The sequence below is a fragment of the Zalophus californianus genome, chromosome 11 (genome assembly GCF_009762305.2).
Source record: "Zalophus californianus isolate mZalCal1 chromosome 11, mZalCal1.pri.v2, whole genome shotgun sequence".
NCBI lineage: Eukaryota > Metazoa > Chordata > Mammalia > Carnivora > Otariidae > Zalophus > Zalophus californianus.
In genome coordinates, this window is record NC_045605.1 from 20,726,481 (window position 1) to 20,744,664 (window position 18,184).

Consider the following 18,184-nt stretch of genomic DNA (forward strand, 5'->3'; position numbering starts at 1 on the left):
TACTCTGCCTACAGCAATACCCAACATGGTTTGGGACACATATTGATAAGTGTCACTGGAAAAGTTATATGAAACTGAGTAGTGTTCTTATTTCTTTTTGTTGTATATGTATTATATATACCTGTAATACCTACTTAGCTACAATGAATATGTATGTATTGTATAGTTGGAGAGATTTGTTTGGTAATTTCTTTTTTTCCTCCAACTAATTTAATCCTCAGTAATATCTATTACTTCTACCCTGACAAGTTGCAGATCTCAGGAGAGTATGGATTAGCAGGGCATTACCTTATACTGAAATCAATTCACTCAACAAATATTTATGGGCATCTTCCATGTACCAGGCACAATGAATGACCATAGCGAAGATCATCACATTTGCTTGGCAGCAACACAGTGTGTAGCTTTCTTTATGGAGGCATTGGCCCTGAGCTTCTGCCACCCAGGAGAGGACAAGGTCTATGCTGAGGCCTCCGTTGGTAAGCCCCATTGTGCGCCCTCAGGGAGCCCATAAATACCAGGAATGTTTTGCTGGGCAAAACCTAGGCAAGGATCCCTTGGAGCTATTTCTCAGCTCCAAAGTAGTTTGGACAGAATGTTCTACTTCTCTGAAAAATCAATCCTTTTGAGTATTTGTACTCCTTTGCAAGCCTCAATTCCCTAATAATAAAGCCCCCCCAACCCCAAGCAATCTCTGCAGCTTACAAAGATCCTTCATGTGCATTAATGAGACTGATCTTTGTCACAACCCTGAGAGGCAGACAGAGCGGGGTTCTGGATCCCTATTTTTAAGTTGAGGTGCCAAAAGCTCAGAGGAATTAAGGGATAGACCCAAGGTCTTGTAGCAAGTGAATCAAACACTCACAACTGGAATCCAGACCTGCTGACTATAGGTCCAGCAATTCTTTCTGTTGTGACTGAATTCTTGGGTCTCTGAGCCAGGAAAAGATGAAGCAGGATAGCAAAACCACCCCTCTGCTACTTGCTTTCCATGCAGTTCCTACAGTGGGGGAGGGGACCAGTGAGGGAGACAGCCGCAGGAGATGTGGGGCTGGAGGGAGGGTGGCCCTTTCATATCAGCAGGAAAGGAAGCTTGAACATAGAAGACGAACCCCTTAGTCTGAATCCTGGCCTTTCTCCTTGGCTCTGAACTCACAGACTGCGATGGGCCTCACGGAACTTCCTGGGTTGCTGGAAAGGGAAATGGCCTCAACCACGTGGGCCTAGGCAGGGAGGCAACCAACAGGCATCCCTCTCAGAAGATAAGTGAGCTGAAGCAGGAGCAGATTTTCTTGCTGTATGTGACTTTCTGTGGCTACTTCCCATCAGTTGTCCGTTTTAGCAAAGCTAAAGTTTAAATTAGGGGTCTTGTAGTTGATAGCAGCTTGATAGTAGGGCCTGTGATTACTGAGATTGCCAAGGGGTAGGTGACTCTCAGAAAGTCTGTCAGTGTGTGGTCCACCTGCCCTCCCCCTGTGGAAGTGTCTCTCCCTTGCTATTTTGGGATCTGGGATGATTTTTATTGAGGAAATCCAAGAGTTTCCATAGATGGGGGAGATAGAGATTCCATAAGTCACTTCTAGGTACTTTTCAGGGATTGGGGTTCACGAACTTTGAGGTCCAATTCCATCTGTGCTGCTGACCACGAGAGTGTTTAGGCCAGTGCCTGGACCCGAGCCTCTCTGCTGAGAGCTGTGAATGATGATGGGTTAAATGATTTCAGCTTTGAATGCACATTTGAATCCACCTGGGGAACTTTCTAAACTATACCTAAGCAGGGGCCCGCCCTCAGATCCTCATTCAATGGACTGGGTGAGGCAGGGGACTGATAACTTTTTATAGGGTCCCCCAGGTGATGAGTTGTATAGTAAGAAGAAATGGGATGGGTTAATCTCTGAGCTCTCCTGAAGGTCTGGGGGAGAACTCACGTGTCCATCTGGTGGCAGGCCCCCTGGGGAGCAGTGTGTTCCAGGCACATAGTAAGATAGAGCAAGCAGGTGTCCAGGCATTCGGCTCCCAAGTCTGTGGCCTTGTCTTAATGCCACACAGTGCTGAAGGAAGCCAGGGGAATTACTGGAGAGCAAAATAACATTTTTGCCCAGTTTCCCCTACAGCTCTGAAGGAAGCCAGGGGGAGTTACTGGAGGGCAAAATAACACTTTTGCCCAGTTTCCCTTGTAAGCCTTTCACCTACCTAATGATGTTTTGGAGTTCGGTGAATATTCATTCATTCCTTCTGCACTTAGTAACTACACGTCCAGGCTCCAGAGAAGCGGATTATTCTTATCCACAGATGAAGAAACTACCAGTGGAAAGATTGAGACTTTCCTTGGTCACACAGCATGATAATAACACCGGCTGTGTAATGGAAACAGAAGTCCTTGGTTTCCGGGAGGAAAATCCCTTCCTTTCCACCTTGACTTAGCTGTTCAGAAGCAGCGGGTCTCAGCTGTAGGGAGCTCCATCGAGAACTGAGGCACTCCTGTCTGAGGCGTTCCTGCCCTGGAAGAAGAGGGAGTGCGTTCTAAGCAACACTTCTCTAGCGGGGCAGCTGTGCTCTTGGCACCCCAGTATCTCTCCCATGTTTACCGAGCCCTTTTGCATCCTCTCCACTGGTTTTCCCTGCCCTTCTGTTCAGGACAAGCCGTCTACGCTGTCCTGAGCCACAGTCATTCCATCTGGAAAGGCAAAATGGCAGGAAAGCTCCCAGCAGGGGATGGAGGAGGTGATGAGAAGGAAACATGTTGGTCTTTCACTTGTCCTGGGGGTCAGCAGAATAGCTGCAGGGATGCCCCAGCAGGCAACATAGTGCGTCAGAGTGGAAACTCCTGCTAGCTCCTGCAGCATGTTGCGCGCGTCCCTATTTATGGCGGTTTACAAAGAGTGAAAAGACTATTTTCATGCAAATCTACTATGTCAGTGTAGGTTTCTTTTTAGCTTTGCTCAGTGGAGAATCCTTTTTGACGCTCTGCTGTTTCACTCCCCCTTCCTACTCAGCTCGAAATTCATTAGCAGCCACAGAAAATGTGCCTCCAGAAACTGTGCATCCCAGGGATGTGTGTCAGGCAACGAGTTTGTCCAGACCAGCAAAGCAGCAAAGCTTTGTGTGGCTTTGCTTTGAAGATTCCAGCTGATGCTTCCCTTTTGGGAAATTATAAACTGTCCACCTATGGAAGGTTATTGACTTGGGCTGATGAAAAATCCGATAGACCAAGAACAGCATCTATAGACCCCATGGCTGGACTAGCCAAGACATCAGTGAACCACCTCAGTTAGGCTTGGGCCTCTGACAGTTGCCTGCCCTTTAGCATTCTGTCAGTACTGCTCTGATCTGGCCTTAACTGACCTCTGTCATGCCAGGTGTGGCAGCCAGCCTCCAAGGTGGCCCCTAATGATCCGCATCTCTTGGTATCCACACCTTTGTATCGTCCCCGCACACAGCGAAGAGGGCTGATCCGTGTGACCAATAGGATATGCAGACTGATGGTGTGTGGCTTCCCAGGCGAGATCATTAACAAAATTTGCAGCTTCCACCGTGGGCCCTTGAACTGCTCACTCTGGGAAGCCAGACACTCTGTTTTGAGGACATTCAAGCAACACTGTGGAGATCATGTCAGGAGGAACCAATTTCCAGCATGAACTTGCCAGGCACATGAATGAACCATGTCCAGAAACATCCTCCAGGCTCAGTTAAGCCTTCAGATGATTCTAGCTTCTCAGCATTTGAGTCTCAGCTGAGGCCTTGGACATCAAGGAACAGAGATAAACTGTCCCCACTCTGCCTTGTGTGCATTCCTGACCCACAAAAATAATGGGATAAGTCTTTATTGTTGTTTTCTGCCATTAAGTTGTAGGGGTGATTTATAATGCAGCGATAGATGACTCTAGCCTAACTGTGTATGGATATGAGCCATCATAAAATTGTATCTGCAAAATACATCCCACTTTATAAAGTAATCGTTCAAAGGTGAACTCTTCTACACCTGCCTCCTAAATTGTATTCATGTAGTCAAGTATTCATAACAGAGATGGGTTCTCCATTTATAAGTACCAAGAAAGGCTCAAATGCACCTTGTTGTTGGAGGGGAAATGCAAAGTCCACTAAAAGAGCCCTTGCTTGAAGAAGCAGTCAACACTCTTATTCCTCTCATCAAACCTATCTTTAGCCCCTGGGAATCTGACTTTAGTTTCTGCCACTCCTTTGGAATCAACCTTTCCTCAATCCTCAGGGGCCTACTCATCTGTAACTCCAGGAGCCTAAGTTCTAACTCTCCTGGAGCTTCTTGATTTACACTTCTTTTGACTTCCCTGATACCAACCTACCTTTGTTCCTCAGTGGACCACATACTGCTTCCTCTATTTTACTGGCAAATCTTTCCCCCTAAGTCCCTTTTCATTCTGGCCTTCTCTCAAGAATCTGCCTTTTTTTCTTCCAGACTAAAGAGAAATGGGCAGCTTTGAGGAGAAGTGAGCTTTTTGTCCCTCTAGGCATTAGTAGATAGAGGGTGACCATCTAGCAGGGGTGGTATGGGAGGGATTCCGGCAGTGGTCTCTGAAGCAGTAATCAACAATATCAGTCTGTAAGTTTGAAAAGGCTTAGGTCCAAGTTACCTTTAAGAATATTGGAACTGGGACAGTTATAATGCCAGAATTCAGGCTCATCATAGAGAGTCAGAGCTGATTAGGATCTTTGAAATAATCTACATGGTCTCATTCACTCTAAAATTTCAAGTCTATGTAGAGATGACTCCCATTATTTTCTCATGACTAGACGTATTTTCCAAGAACTAGTCCGAGGTTCCCTCCAGGAACCTATACATCTGCCCCTGGGTGTATCCCATGCCTGTCAAACTCAGGCTGGGTAAATCAGATGCACTGTCTTCTTCTCCAAACCTGTTCATTCTCTTCACTTACTTATCTCAAACACACTATCCTCTGGCTGAGTCTTCTTGTCTCTTTCCCCTGTCCTCCAAATCTGTATTTTATCAGTTGCTAAGACTTATTCATTCTTTCTTCTAATGTCTCTTCTCATTCTTTCCCTCTGTTTTAGTCAGGGTTCTCCAGAGAAACAGAACTGATAATGTGTGTGTGTGTGTGTGTGTGTGTGCACGCTTTATTGTAAGGATTTGGTTCACACTATTACTGAGACTGGCAAGATTCCAAGATCTGCAAGCTGGAGACCCAGGAGAGTTTATGGTTTAGTTGCAGTCAGGACCAGGAGAGCTGATGGTGTAGTTACCATTCAAAGGCTGGCAGGCTCGGGGCGCCTGGCTGGCTCAGTTGGTAGAGCATGTGACTCTTGATATCAGGGTTATGAGTTTGTGCCCCATGTTGGGTGCAGAGATTTCTTAAAAGTAAGTAAGTAAACTTTAAAAAAAACAAACGCTGGCAGGCTTAATACTCAGGAAGAGCCAATGTTTCAGTTTGAGTCTAAAGGCAGGAAAAGACTAATGTCTTAGTTCCAAGCAGTCAGGGTCTGGAGCAGTTCCCTCTTACTCTTTGGAGGGTCAGCCTTTTTGTTCTATTCAGTCCTGAAATTGATTGGACATGGCCCACCCACATTAGGGTGGGCAATGTGCTCTAGGTAGTCTACTGATGTAAATGTTAATCTCGTCCAAAAACATCTTCACAGAGGCACCCAGAATAATGTGCACCCCATGGTCCTTGAAACCAAGTTGACACATAAAATTAACCATCACACCCTCCTACCCATCCCTGTAGCCTCTGCCCTGGTTTGGGCCTGTATTAATTTGCTACGACTAACAGCACTCTTAGTTTCTCAACCTATAACTAGATTCAAGTCCCAGCAGGCCCCAAGTGAGATACCAAGTGTGACCTATGAGGAGATATACTACACTCCAAAAAAAAAACTATTTTCCAATTTATATAGAGAGCAATTTGGGGGGTATGTGTAGACTGGGTCATAAAAGGTTAGGATCATGGTGGATGGAATATAAAGTTGGATCAGACAGAATTTATTGGTATGGGCCCACTCAGTAGAGACTCCAAATTCAGTGTTTGGGATTGAGGGGTTAGAAGTCTTTAACAGTCTGGTTGGTTGACTAAACCATGGACCCAAAGTAGCCTACACAAAATGAAGTTAAACCAGAACTGCTTTGGTATATTATAGAGGAAGATATCCAAAAGCTTAAGGAGGTTGGTATGTTAGAGTGGACTTATCATGTAAGACCTGTTCACCAAATCTGGGAGGGTCAAGAGGGCACACCTTTTATCACCACTGTGAGAAATTTGTGAGGGGAGCCTCAGCATCCTTGAAGAGCTCTGTGGTCACTCTTCTCTGTAGGTCAAACGTTACAGTAGCAACTGCAGCCAGCAAACTGGGATCCCTGGTGCAGTAGGGATAGTGGGATTCCGCAGTGGCAGGACAAGAGGGATGTGGTTACCATAACTGGACAGCTGAGCCAAAACAATAGTCACAGCAGTCTGACTCATAGAGACCTATGGCATCTGGCTAGTAGATCATGGTCCCTTTGGGGAAGACTGAGAGAAAGATTAGCAGTATAACATTTTTACCGTATAACAAGGTCCTTCCTCAAAGGGACCTGGATTCCGCTTCATTCAAAGAGGTTCTTGGTCTGTAAATTGCCTCAAGTCTGGGAATTGATTGAAGGGCCATTATGACTCTGTTTTGGTGATCTAAGATATATTATTGTTCGTTCAACCTAAACTCTTATGCTTATACAGAGGTAAGAGTTCGTGTTGATCCATGGGCTGTGGTCAGTGGTTTGGCTGGATGGTCAGAGATTTGAAAGGAACATTATTGGGAAGTTGGTGACAAGGACGTCTGGGGAAGAGGTAAATGTACAGACCTCTCTGGGCAAAAGATATGAAGATATTTGTTTTCCATATTAATGCTCACCAGAGGGTAACCTCACCATTCAATAATTGACTTACTCATCACGAACGCATGATCCCATAATCATATGACCTTTGAACAATGTGGGAGTTAGGGGCAGTGATATTCCGCTCTGTTGAAATCCACCTGTAACTTTTGACTCTCCCCAAACTTAACTACTTACAATCTGTTGTTGACTAGAAGCCTTCACAATAACATACAGTTGATTAACACATGTTTTGTGTGGTATATGTATTATATACTGTATTCTTACAATAAAATAAGCTAGAGAAAAGAAAATGTTATTAAGGAAATCATAAGAAAACAAAAAATACATTTACAGTACTGTACTATAAAAAAATCTGGGGCGCCTGGGTGGCTCAGTCGATTAAGTGGCTGCCTTCAACTCAGGTCATGATCCCAGGGTCCTGGGATTGAGCCCCGCATTGGGCTCCCTGCTCAGTCGGGAGTCTGCTTCTCCCTCTCCCTCTGCCTGCCTCTCTGCCTACTTGTGCTCTCTATTTCTCTGTCAAATAAATAAATAAAATCTTTATTTAAAAAATCCACATGTAAGTGGATCCATGCAGCTCAAACTAGTGTTGTTCAAGGTCAACTCTGTATATTCTTTGCTGAGGTGTCCGTTCAGGTCTTTGGCTCATTTTTAAATCAGGTTTGTTTTCTTATTGTTGAGTTGTAAGAGTTCTTTGTATATTTGGTTAATAGTCTTTTCCCAGATATCTTTTGCAAATATTTTCTACCAGTCTGTGGTTTGTCTTCTCACTCTTTTGACAGTGCCTTTTGCAGAGCAGAAGTTTCTGATTTTAATGGAGTCTAGCTTTTCAGTTGTTTCTTTTATGGATCATGCCTCTGGTATGTATCTAAAATGTCATCACCATACCCAAGATCATGTAGATTTTCTCCTAAGTTATCTTCTAGGAGTTTTGTAGTTTTGTATTTTATAGTTAATTCTGTGACCCTTTTTGAGTTACTTTTGTGAGTGTAAGGTCTATGTCTACATTCATTTTTTTGCATGTGGATATTCAGTTGTTCCCGCACCATTTGTTGAAGAGACTGTCTTTGTGCCATTGCATTGCCTTTGCTTCTTTGTCGAAGATTGGTGACTCTATTAAGATGGGTCTATTTTTGGGGGTGGAGCAAGATGTCGGAGGAGTAGGAGACCTGGATTTCGTCTGGTCTCAGGAATTCAGCTGAATAGGGATCAAACCATTCTGAACACCTACGAACTCAACAGGAGATCGAAGAAGACAGTAGCAACAACTCTCTGAACAGAGAAGCGACCACTTACTGGAAGGTAGGACGTTCGGAGAAGTGAATCTGAGGTGATTTTCGGGAGGATAGACGGCGGGGGAGGGGCCTCCGTCGGCCGCTTCTGGCAAGTGATAGAGCCACGGAGCACAAAATCGGAACTTTTAAGAAGTTGGCTCCGCTGAGGGACGTCGCTCCAGTGGCTAAGCGGGGGGTGGAACCCTCGCGGGATAGTGTGGTCTCAGGACCCTCGGGGTCACAGAAAGACTGGGGGTGCCTGAGTGCAGCAGAGCTCCCAGGAATCGGAGCGGGGAAGCCGGCTGCAGAGACGGAGCTGAGGCGCGGGCTCTCAGCTCGGGGTTGCCATAAACTGATCCGTGGCCCAGTCGGGCCACTGCTCCTCCAGCAGGGACCCAACAAGTGGCAGAGCTGGGAAGACTCCCCTTCCTCCCCGGGGAGGAGCGGTGCGGGAGTGCACCGCAGGGATCTGCTGGGTTTGGAGACTCCACACGGGGTCGGGTGCCAGAGATAGAAACTCTCGGTCACAGGCCGGGTGAGCACGGAGTGCGGCCGGAGACCGGGGAGACGGGAGTGACTGCTTTTCTCTGGGGGTGCACTGAGGAGCGGGGCCCCGAGTTCTCAGCTCCTCTGGGTGGAGATTGGGAGGCCACCATTTTCACCCTGGTCCTCCAAAGCTGTATGAGAGCTTGCAGGGAACAAAAGCTCCTGAGAGCAAACCCGAGCAGCTTGCTTAGCCCTGACCGACAAGGGCGGGGCAATTCCGCCTCCGGCAAAGACATTTGGGAACCAGGGCAACAGGCCCCCCCCCAGAAGATCAGCACGAACAGCCAGCAAGCCAAGACCAAGTTTACCGATCAAGGAGAACGGGAGAACTCCAGTGCTAGGGGAATACTGCACATAGAATTCATGGCTTTTTTTTTACCATGATTCATTAGTTTTTCAAAGTTAATTTTTTTAACTGTTTTTTTTTTTAATTTTTCTTTTTCCCTTTTTCAACCAACATCTTATCAATCCCTTTTTTAAAAACACATTTTTTATTGTTCATTTTTAGAGTCATATTTTATCCCTTCATAGTAGTTACCCTTATTTTTGGCATATATATATATATATATATATATATATATATATATATATATACATAAGTTGTTCTCTCTTTAAAATTTTGAGATACAGTTTCTTCTAACAGATCAAAATATACCCTAAATCACTAGTGTATGGCTTTGTTCTAGTCTCCTGCCTGATCACATTCTCTCCCTTTTTTTTTTTTAAATCTTCTTTCTTTTTTCAAACAACTTCTTATCAATTCCTTTTATAAAATCTTTTATAATTTTCATCTTCACAATCATCTTCCATCCCTTCATTGTATCAACCCTTATTTTGTACAAATATAAGTCTTTCTTCCTTTAAAATTTTAGGAGGCACTTTTTTCTAACAGACCAAAATACGCCCAAAATCTAGTGTGTGGCACTGATCTATGCACTACCCTGATCATATTTGATCGTATTCTGTTTTTTTTTTTGTATTGTTCTGTTTTTGTTTTTATCTTTTTGTTTTTGTTTTTTGTTTTTTTCTCTTTCCTTTTTCTTTCTTTCCCTTTCTTTTCCCCTGGTTTCAGGTCTTTTCTGATTTGTATAGAGTATATTTGCTGGGGACATTGTTAACCTGTTAGCATTTTGTTCTCTCATCCATCTATTCTCCTCTGGACAAAATGACAAGACAAAAAAGTCACCTCAGCGAAAAGAACAAGAGGTAGTATTGTCAGCCAGGGACCTACTCAATACGGACATTAGTACAATGTCGGAACTAGAGTTCAGAATCATGACTTTAAAGATACTAGCTGGGCTTGAAAAAAGCGTGGAAGTTATTAGAGAAACCCTTTCTGGAGAAATAAAAGAACTAAAATCTAACCAAATCGAAATCAAAAAGGCTATTAATGAGGTGCAATCAAAAATGGGGGCACTAACTGCTAGGATAAATGAAGCAGAAGAGAGAATCAGCGATATAGAAGACCAAATGATGGAAAATAAAGAGGCTGAGAAAAAGAGAGAAACAACTACTGGATCACGAGGGCAGAATTCGAGAGATAAGCGATACAATAAGATGAAACAACATTAGAATAATTGGGATCCCAGAAGAAGAAGAAAGAGAGAGAGGGGCAGAAGGTATATTGGAGCAAATAATAACAGAGAACTTCCCTAATGTGAGGAAGGAAACAGTCATCAAAATCCAGGAGGCACAGAGAACCCCTCTCAAAATCAATAAAAATAGGTCAACACCCCGACATCTAATAGTAAAACTTACGAGTCTCAGAGACAAAGAGAAAATCCTGAAAGCAGCTCGGGAGAAGAGATATGTAACCTAAAATGGTAGAAATATTAGATTGGCAACAGACCTATCCACAGAGACCTGGCAGGCCAGAAAGGACTGGCATGAGATCTTCAGAGCACTAAACGAGAAAAATATGCAGCCAAGAATACTATATCCAGCTAGGCTGTCATTGAAAATAGAGGAGAGATAAAAAGCTTCCAGGACAAACAAAAACTAAAGGAATTTGCAAACACGAAACCAGCCCTCCCAAGAAATATTGAAAGGGGTCCTCTAAGCAAAGAGAGAGCCTAAAAGCAGCATAGATCAGAAAGGAACACAGACAATACACAGTAACAGTCACCTTACAGGCAATACAATGGCACTAAATTCATACCTTTCAATAGTTACCCTGAAGGTAAATGGGCTAAATGCCCCAATCAAAAGACACAGGCTATCAGATTGGATTAAAAAACAAGACCCATCGATATGCTGTCTGCAAGAGACTCATTTTAGACCCAAAGACACCCCCAGATTGAAAGTGAGGAGGTGGAAAACCATTTACCATGCTAATGGACACCAAAAGAAAGCTGGGGTGGCAATCCTTATATCAGACAAATTAGATTTTAAAACAAAGACTGTAATAAGAGATGAAGAAGGACACTATATCCTACTTAAAGGGTCTATCCAACAAGAAGATGTAACAATTGTAAATATCTATGCCCCTAACATGGGAGCAGCCACTTTTATAAGGCAATTAATAACAAAAGCAAAGAAACACATTGACAACAATACAATAATAGTGGGGGACTTTAACACCCCCCTGACTGAAATGGACAGATCATCTAAGCAAAAGATCAACAAGGAAATAAAGACTTTATTTTTTTGAAGATTTTATTTATTTGTTCATGAGAGACAGAGAGAGAGAGAGAGAGAGAGGCAGAGGGAGAAGCAGGCTCCCAAGGAGCAGGGAGCCCGATGTGGGACTAGATCCCAAGACCCTGGGATCATGACCAGAGCCGAAGGCAGACGCTTAACCATCTGATCCACCCAGGCGCCCAGGAAATAAAGACTTTAAATGACACACTGGACCAAATGGACTTCACAGACATATTCAGAACATTCCATCCCAAAGCAACAGAATACACATTCTTGTCTAGTGCCCATGGAACATTCTCCAGAATTGATCACATCCTAATTCACAAATCAGGTCTCAACCGGTACCAAAAGATTGGGATCATTCCCTGCATATTTTCAGACCACAATGCTTTGAAACTAGAACTCAGTCACAAGAGGAAAGTCGGAAAAAACTCAAATACATGGAGGCTAAAGAACATCCTACTAAAGAATGAATGGGTGAACCAGGAAATTAAAGAAGAATTAAAAAAATTCATGGAAACCAATGAAAATGAAAACACAACTGTTCAAAATCTTTGGGATACAGCAAAGGCAGTCCTGAGAGGAAAGTATATAGCAATACAAGCCTTTCTCAAGAAATAAGAAAGGTCTCAAATACACAACCTAACCCTACACCTAAAGGAGCTGGAGAAAGAACAGCAAATAAAGCCTAAACCCAGCAGGAGAAGAGAAATCATAAAGATCAGAGCAGAAATCAATGAACTAGAAACCAAAAGAACAGTAGAACAGATCAACGAAACTAGGAGCTGGTTCTTTGAAAGAATTAACAAGATTGATAAACCCCTGGCCAGACTTATCAAAAAGAAAAGAGAAATGACCCAAATCAACAAAATCATGAATGAAAGAGGAGAGATCACAACCAACACCAAAGAAATACAAACAATTATAAGAACATATTATGAGCAACTCTATGCCAGCAAATTAGATAACCTAGAAGAAACGGGTGCATTCCTAGAGATGTATCAACTACCAAAATTGAGCCAGGACGAACTAGAAAACCTGAATAGACCTATAACCACTAAGGAAATTGAAGCAGTCATCAAAAACCTCCCAACAAACAAAAGCCCAGGGCCAGATGGCTTCCCAGGGGAATTCTATCAGACATTTAAAGAAGAATTAACACCTATTCTCCTGAAACTGTTCCAAAAAATAGAAGGAAAACTTTCAAACTCATTTTATGAGGCCACCATTACCTTGATCCCAAAACCAGACAAAGACCCCATCAAAAAGGAGAATTACAGACCAATATCCTTGATGAACATGGATGCAAAAATTCTCACCAAAATACTAGCCAATAGGATCCAACAGTACATTAAAAGGATTATTCACGGGCGCCTGGGTGGCTCAGTTGGTTAAGCGACTGCCTTCGGCTCAGGTCATGATCCTGGAGTCCTGGGATCGAGTCCCGCATCGGGCTCCCTGCTAGGCAGGGAGTCTGCTTCTCCGTCTGACCCTCTTCCCTCTCGTGCTCTCTATCTCTCATTCTCTCTCTCTCAAATAAATAAATAAAATCTTAAAAAAAAAAAAAAAAAAGGATTATTCACCATGACCAAGTGGGATTTATCCCTGGGCTGCAAGGTTGGTTCAACATCCACAAATCAATCAACATGATACAATACATTAACAAAAGAAAGAACAAGAATCATATATCCTCTCAATAGATGCAGAAAAAGCATTTGACAAAGTACAGCATCCTTTCTTGATCAAAACTCTTCAGAGTATAGGGATAGAGGGTACATACCTCAATATCATAAAAGCCATTTATGAAAAACCTACAGCGAATATCATTCTCAATGGGAAAAAGCTGAGAGCTTTTCCCCTAAGGTCAGGAACATGGCAGGGATGTCCACTATCACCACTGCTATTCAACATAGTATTAGAAGTCTTAGCCACAGCAATCAGACAACAAAAAGAAATCAAAGGCATCCAAATCGGCAAAGAGGAAGTCAAACTCTCACTCTTTGCAGGTGATATGATACTGTATGTGGAAAACCCAAAAGACTCCACCCCAAAACTGCTAGAACTCATACAGGAATTCAGTAAAGTGGCAGGATATAAAATCAATGCACAGAAATCAGTGGCATTTCTATACACCAACAACAAGACAGAAGAGAGACAAATCAAGGAGTCGATCCCATTTACAATTGCACCCAAAACCATGAGATACCTAGGAATAAATTTAACCAAAGAGGCAAAGGATCTGTACTCAGAAAACTATGAAATACTCATGAAAGAAATTGAAGAAGACACAAAGAAATGGAAAAACGTTCCATGCTCATGGATTGGGAGAACCAACATTGTGAAGATGTCAATGCTACCTAGAGCAATCTACACATTCAATGCAATCCCCATCAAAATACCATCCACTTTTTTCAAAGAAATGGAACAAATAATCCTAAAATTTGTATGGAACCAGAAGAGACCCCGAATAGCCAGAGGAATATTGAAAAAGAAAAGCAAAGCTGGCGGCATCACAATTCCGGACTTCCAGCTCTATTACAAAGCTGTCATCATCAAGACAGTATGGTACTGGCACAAAAACAGACACATAGTTCAATGGAATAGAATAGAGAGCCCAGAAATGGACCCTCAACTCTATGGTCAGCTCTTCTTCGACAAAGCAGGAAAGAATGTCCAATGGAAAAAAGACAGTCTCTTCAACAAATGGTGTTGAAGACACCATTGTTGAAGGCACAGCAAAAGAAACAGTCCACAAAACCAAAAGACAACCAACAGAATGGGAGAAAATATTTGCAAATGATATATCAGATAAAGGGTTAGTATCCAAAATCTATAAAGAACTTATCAAACTCAACACCCAAAGAACAAATAATCCAATCAAAGAAATGGGCGGAAGACATGAACAGACATTTTTCCAAAGAAGACATCCAAATGGCCAACAGACACATGAAAAAGTGCTCAACATCGCTCGGCATCAGGGAAATCCAAATCAAAACCTCAATGAGATAACCACCTCACACTAGTCAGAATGGTGAAAATTAACAAGTCAGGAAACGACAGATGTTGGCGGGGATGCGGAGAAAGCGGAACCCTACTATACTGTTGGTGGGAATGCAAGCTAGTGCAACCACTCTGGAAAACAGTATGGAGGTTCCTCAAACAGTTGAAAATAGAACTACCATATGATCCAGCAATTGCACTACTGGGTATTTACCACAAAGATGCAAATGTAGGGATCCGAAGGGGTACGTGCACCCCAATGTTTATAGTAGCAATGTCCACAATAGCGAAACTGTGGAAAGAGCCACGATGTCCATCAAGAGATGAATGGATAAAGAAGAGGTGGTATATATACACAATGGAATATCATGCAGCCATCAAAAGGAATGAGATCTTGCCATTTGCAATGACGTGGTTGGAACTGGAGGGTGTTATGCTGAGTGAAATAAGTCAGTCAGAGAAAGACATGTATCATATGACCTCACTGATATGAGGAATTCTTAATCTCAGGAAATAAACTGAGTGTTGCTAGAGTGGTGGGGGGTGGGAGGGATGGGGTGGCTGGGTGATAGACATTGGGTAGGGTATGTGCTATGGTGAGTGCTGTGAATTGTGCAAGACTGTTGAATCACAGATCTGTACTTCTGAAACAAATAATGCAACATATGTTAAAAAAAAAGAAGAAGATAGCAGGACAGGAAGAATGAAGGGGAGTAAGTTGGAGGGGGAGACATACCATGAGAGACGATGGACTCTGAAAAACAAACTGAGGGTTCTAGAGGGGAGGAGGGTGGTGGGATGGGTTAGCCTGGTGATGGGTATTAAAGAGGGCACATTCTGCGTGGAGCACTGGGTGTTATGCACAAACAATGAATCATGGAACACTACATCCAAAACTAATGATGTAATGTATGGTGATTAACATAACAATAAAAATTTTTTTTAAAAAATGGGTCTTTTTTTTTAAAGATTTTATTTATTTGACAGAGAGCGAGAGAGGGAACACAAGCAGGGGGAGTGGGAGAGGGAGAAGCAGGCTTCCCACTGAGCAGGGAATCCGATGTGGGGCTCGATCCCAGGACCCTGGGATCATGACCTGAGCCGAAGGCAGACGCTTAACTACTGAGCCACCCAAGCGCCCCAAGATGGGTCTATTTCTGGGCTCTCTGTTCCATCCTATTCTATTTGTCTATTCTCCCACCAATACCATACTGTCTCGATTACTGTAGCTTTGTAATAAGTCTTGAAGTTGAGTAGAATGTATCTTCTAACTTTGTTTTTTCCTCTCAATATTATCTTAGCTATTCTGGGAATTTTGCCTCACCATATAAACTTTAGAATCACTTTGTCACTATCTACAAAATAACTTCTTGGGATTTTTTGGGGATTGCATTGATTCTATAAATCAGGTTGGGAAGAACATAGACTGTCAAATCATCTGGAAACAAACACAGCTTTATTTTCCTTCCCAATTTGTTTATCTTTTATTTCCTTTTCTTGTCTTATTGCATTATCTAAGACTTTCAGTACCATGTTGAAAACGAATGGTGAGGAGACTATCTTGCCTTATTCGTGATCCTAGTGGGCAAGTGTCTAGTTTCTCTCCTTTGAGTATGATCTTAGCTGTAGGTTTTTTGTAGATACTCTCTATCAAGTTTAGGAAGTTCCTTTTATTTCTAGTTTACCAGGCATATCATAAATGGTGTTGGATTTTGTCAAATGCTTTTTCTACATATATTTATAGGGTCCTGTGATTTTTCTTATTTAACCTGTTGATGTGATAGATTACATTAATTGATTTTTTTTTTCATGTTGAACTAGCCTTGCATTCCTGGGATAAATCCCACTTGGTCTTGGCATATAATTCTTTTTATATATTGTTAGTTTTGATGTGCTAACATTTTTGAGGATTTTTGTCTTTTTGTTCATGAGAAATATTGGTCTCTAGTTGTGGTGGTTTTTTAATATTTTATTTATTTATTTGAGAGACCGACAGAGAGAGCATAAGCAGGGGGAGGGCAGAGAGGGACAAGCAGACTCCCTCCCAAGCAGGGAGCCCAACGTGTTGCTTGATCCCAGGACTCTGAGATCACTACCTGAGCTGAAGGTGGGTACTTAACTGACTGAACCACCCAGGTGCCCCTCTAGTTTTCTTTTCCTGTAATATCTTTGTCTGGTTTTGGTATTAGGGTAGTGCTGGCCTCATAGAATGAGTTAAGAGTTATTCTTTCTGTTTCTGTCCTCTGAGAGAAGATTGCAGAGAATTGGTATAATTTCTTCCATGATTATTTGGTGAACCCATGTGGGCCTGGTGCTTTCTGTTTTGAAAGGTTATTAGTTATTGATTCCATTAGATATAGGTTTGTTCTCCAGTGTATTTTTCATTTCAGAAATTGTAGTTTTCATCTCAAGAAGTTTGACTTATCTTTTTTATATCTTAACTATTTGAATATATAAAATGTAGACATAATAACTGTTCTAATGTTTTCCTGTGCTAATTCTAATAACTCAGTTCTAGGTTGGTTTTGATTGGTTAGTCTCTTCATTATGAGTATGTTTTCTTGCTTCTTTGCATCCTTGGTAATCTTTGATTAGATGTCAAACATTGTGAATTTTACCTTGTTGGTTGCTGGGTAGCTTTGTGTTCTTATAAATTTTTCTGAGCTTTTGGGGTACAGTTAAATTACTTTGGGAGCTTTTATAATTTATTAGGTTGTGTCTGGAACAGTGCTCAGTTAAAGACTAATCATTATTCCCCACTGTGGAGATAAGATCATCCTGAAAACTCTACCCAATGCCCTGTGTGTTACGAGTTTTTCAAGTTTGATTGGTGGGAACAGGCACTATTCCCAGCTCTGTATGAGCATAAGGCACTGTCCCTTCTTACCCATTTTGATGATTCTGTCCCTAGCCTCAGGTTATTTCCTCAAATAGGTACACAGAACTCTGCTGTGTATCAGAAGGAGACCCTCTGTGGGTCTCCAGGTTTTTGCTCTTGAACAGCTCTCCGCTCTCTGGTATTCCCTCTACAAACTCTAGTTGCCTTTGTGTCCCTGGACCTTCAGCCCTGTCTTCTCAACTTAGGGAGTCTCCCAGGCCTTACCTCAATACTCCTACCCTGTGCCGCTGCATGGAAACATACAAGGCAGTAGGCTGGGGCAGTTAACAGGGCTCACTTCATTTGTTTACCATCTGTCAAGAATCACAGTTTCTCATTGCCTGATGTCCGGAGTCATAAAACCCATTGTTTTTGTATTTTGTCTGGTTGGTTGGTTGGTTGATTTATCTATTTATTTGGTTGTCTAAGGTAAGAAAGCTTTTGTACTTGGATTCTTACAGCGAAACCTTTGTATCCATAACCAGTGGTCCTTGCCATTTGAGAGCTGTATATTTCTGTGAGCTGTAGACTAAACTCCAGTCAGCCAGCAGGGATTTTTGAGGCTATTCTAGGGGTGCTAAACTGATTTCCTGACTCTCTTATTTCTGGGAATTCCTTGAATTATTTGGGTCTAGAAGCTAATTCTAAATAATGATTTTATGAAATTCCTAACCACGTTATGATTTTATTCTCAGAATTAAAAAAGAGAAAGAGCGGCAACGTTATGCTGAAAAGCAGAGGATACTAAGAGTGAACCTTCCTGAAGAGCTATATTCAGGGGAGAAGATGAGTGACATACTAGCCCAGCTAAAACTTGAGGAACTAAAAGGAGCCAGAGAAAAACAACAACAGAGAGAAAAGGAATGCCAAAGGTATTTTGAAAAATTCTGCATAAAGTCCTGGCTCTAGAGGAATAGCACTGTATTTCCCCCAGTGCTGTTTCCCATTACAAAGAGGAAGAGTTGAGGCATGGAGATATGA

At 42.4% G+C, this 18,184-nt stretch overlaps 1 protein-coding gene across 6 annotated transcripts in view; it reads left to right on the forward strand.

Annotated features, from left to right (window-relative positions):
• Positions 1-18,184, forward strand: part of CCDC15 (coiled-coil domain containing 15) — an 83,181-nt gene that overhangs the window by 63,286 nt on the left and 1,711 nt on the right. For all 6 annotated transcript variants that reach the window (XM_027581353.2, XM_027581351.2, XM_027581354.2 and 3 more), the window contains one exon: positions 17,899-18,075. In XM_027581353.2, the coding sequence (XP_027437154.2) occupies positions 17,899-18,075 (177 nt within the window). The remainder of the gene's footprint in view (positions 1-17,898; positions 18,076-18,184) is intronic.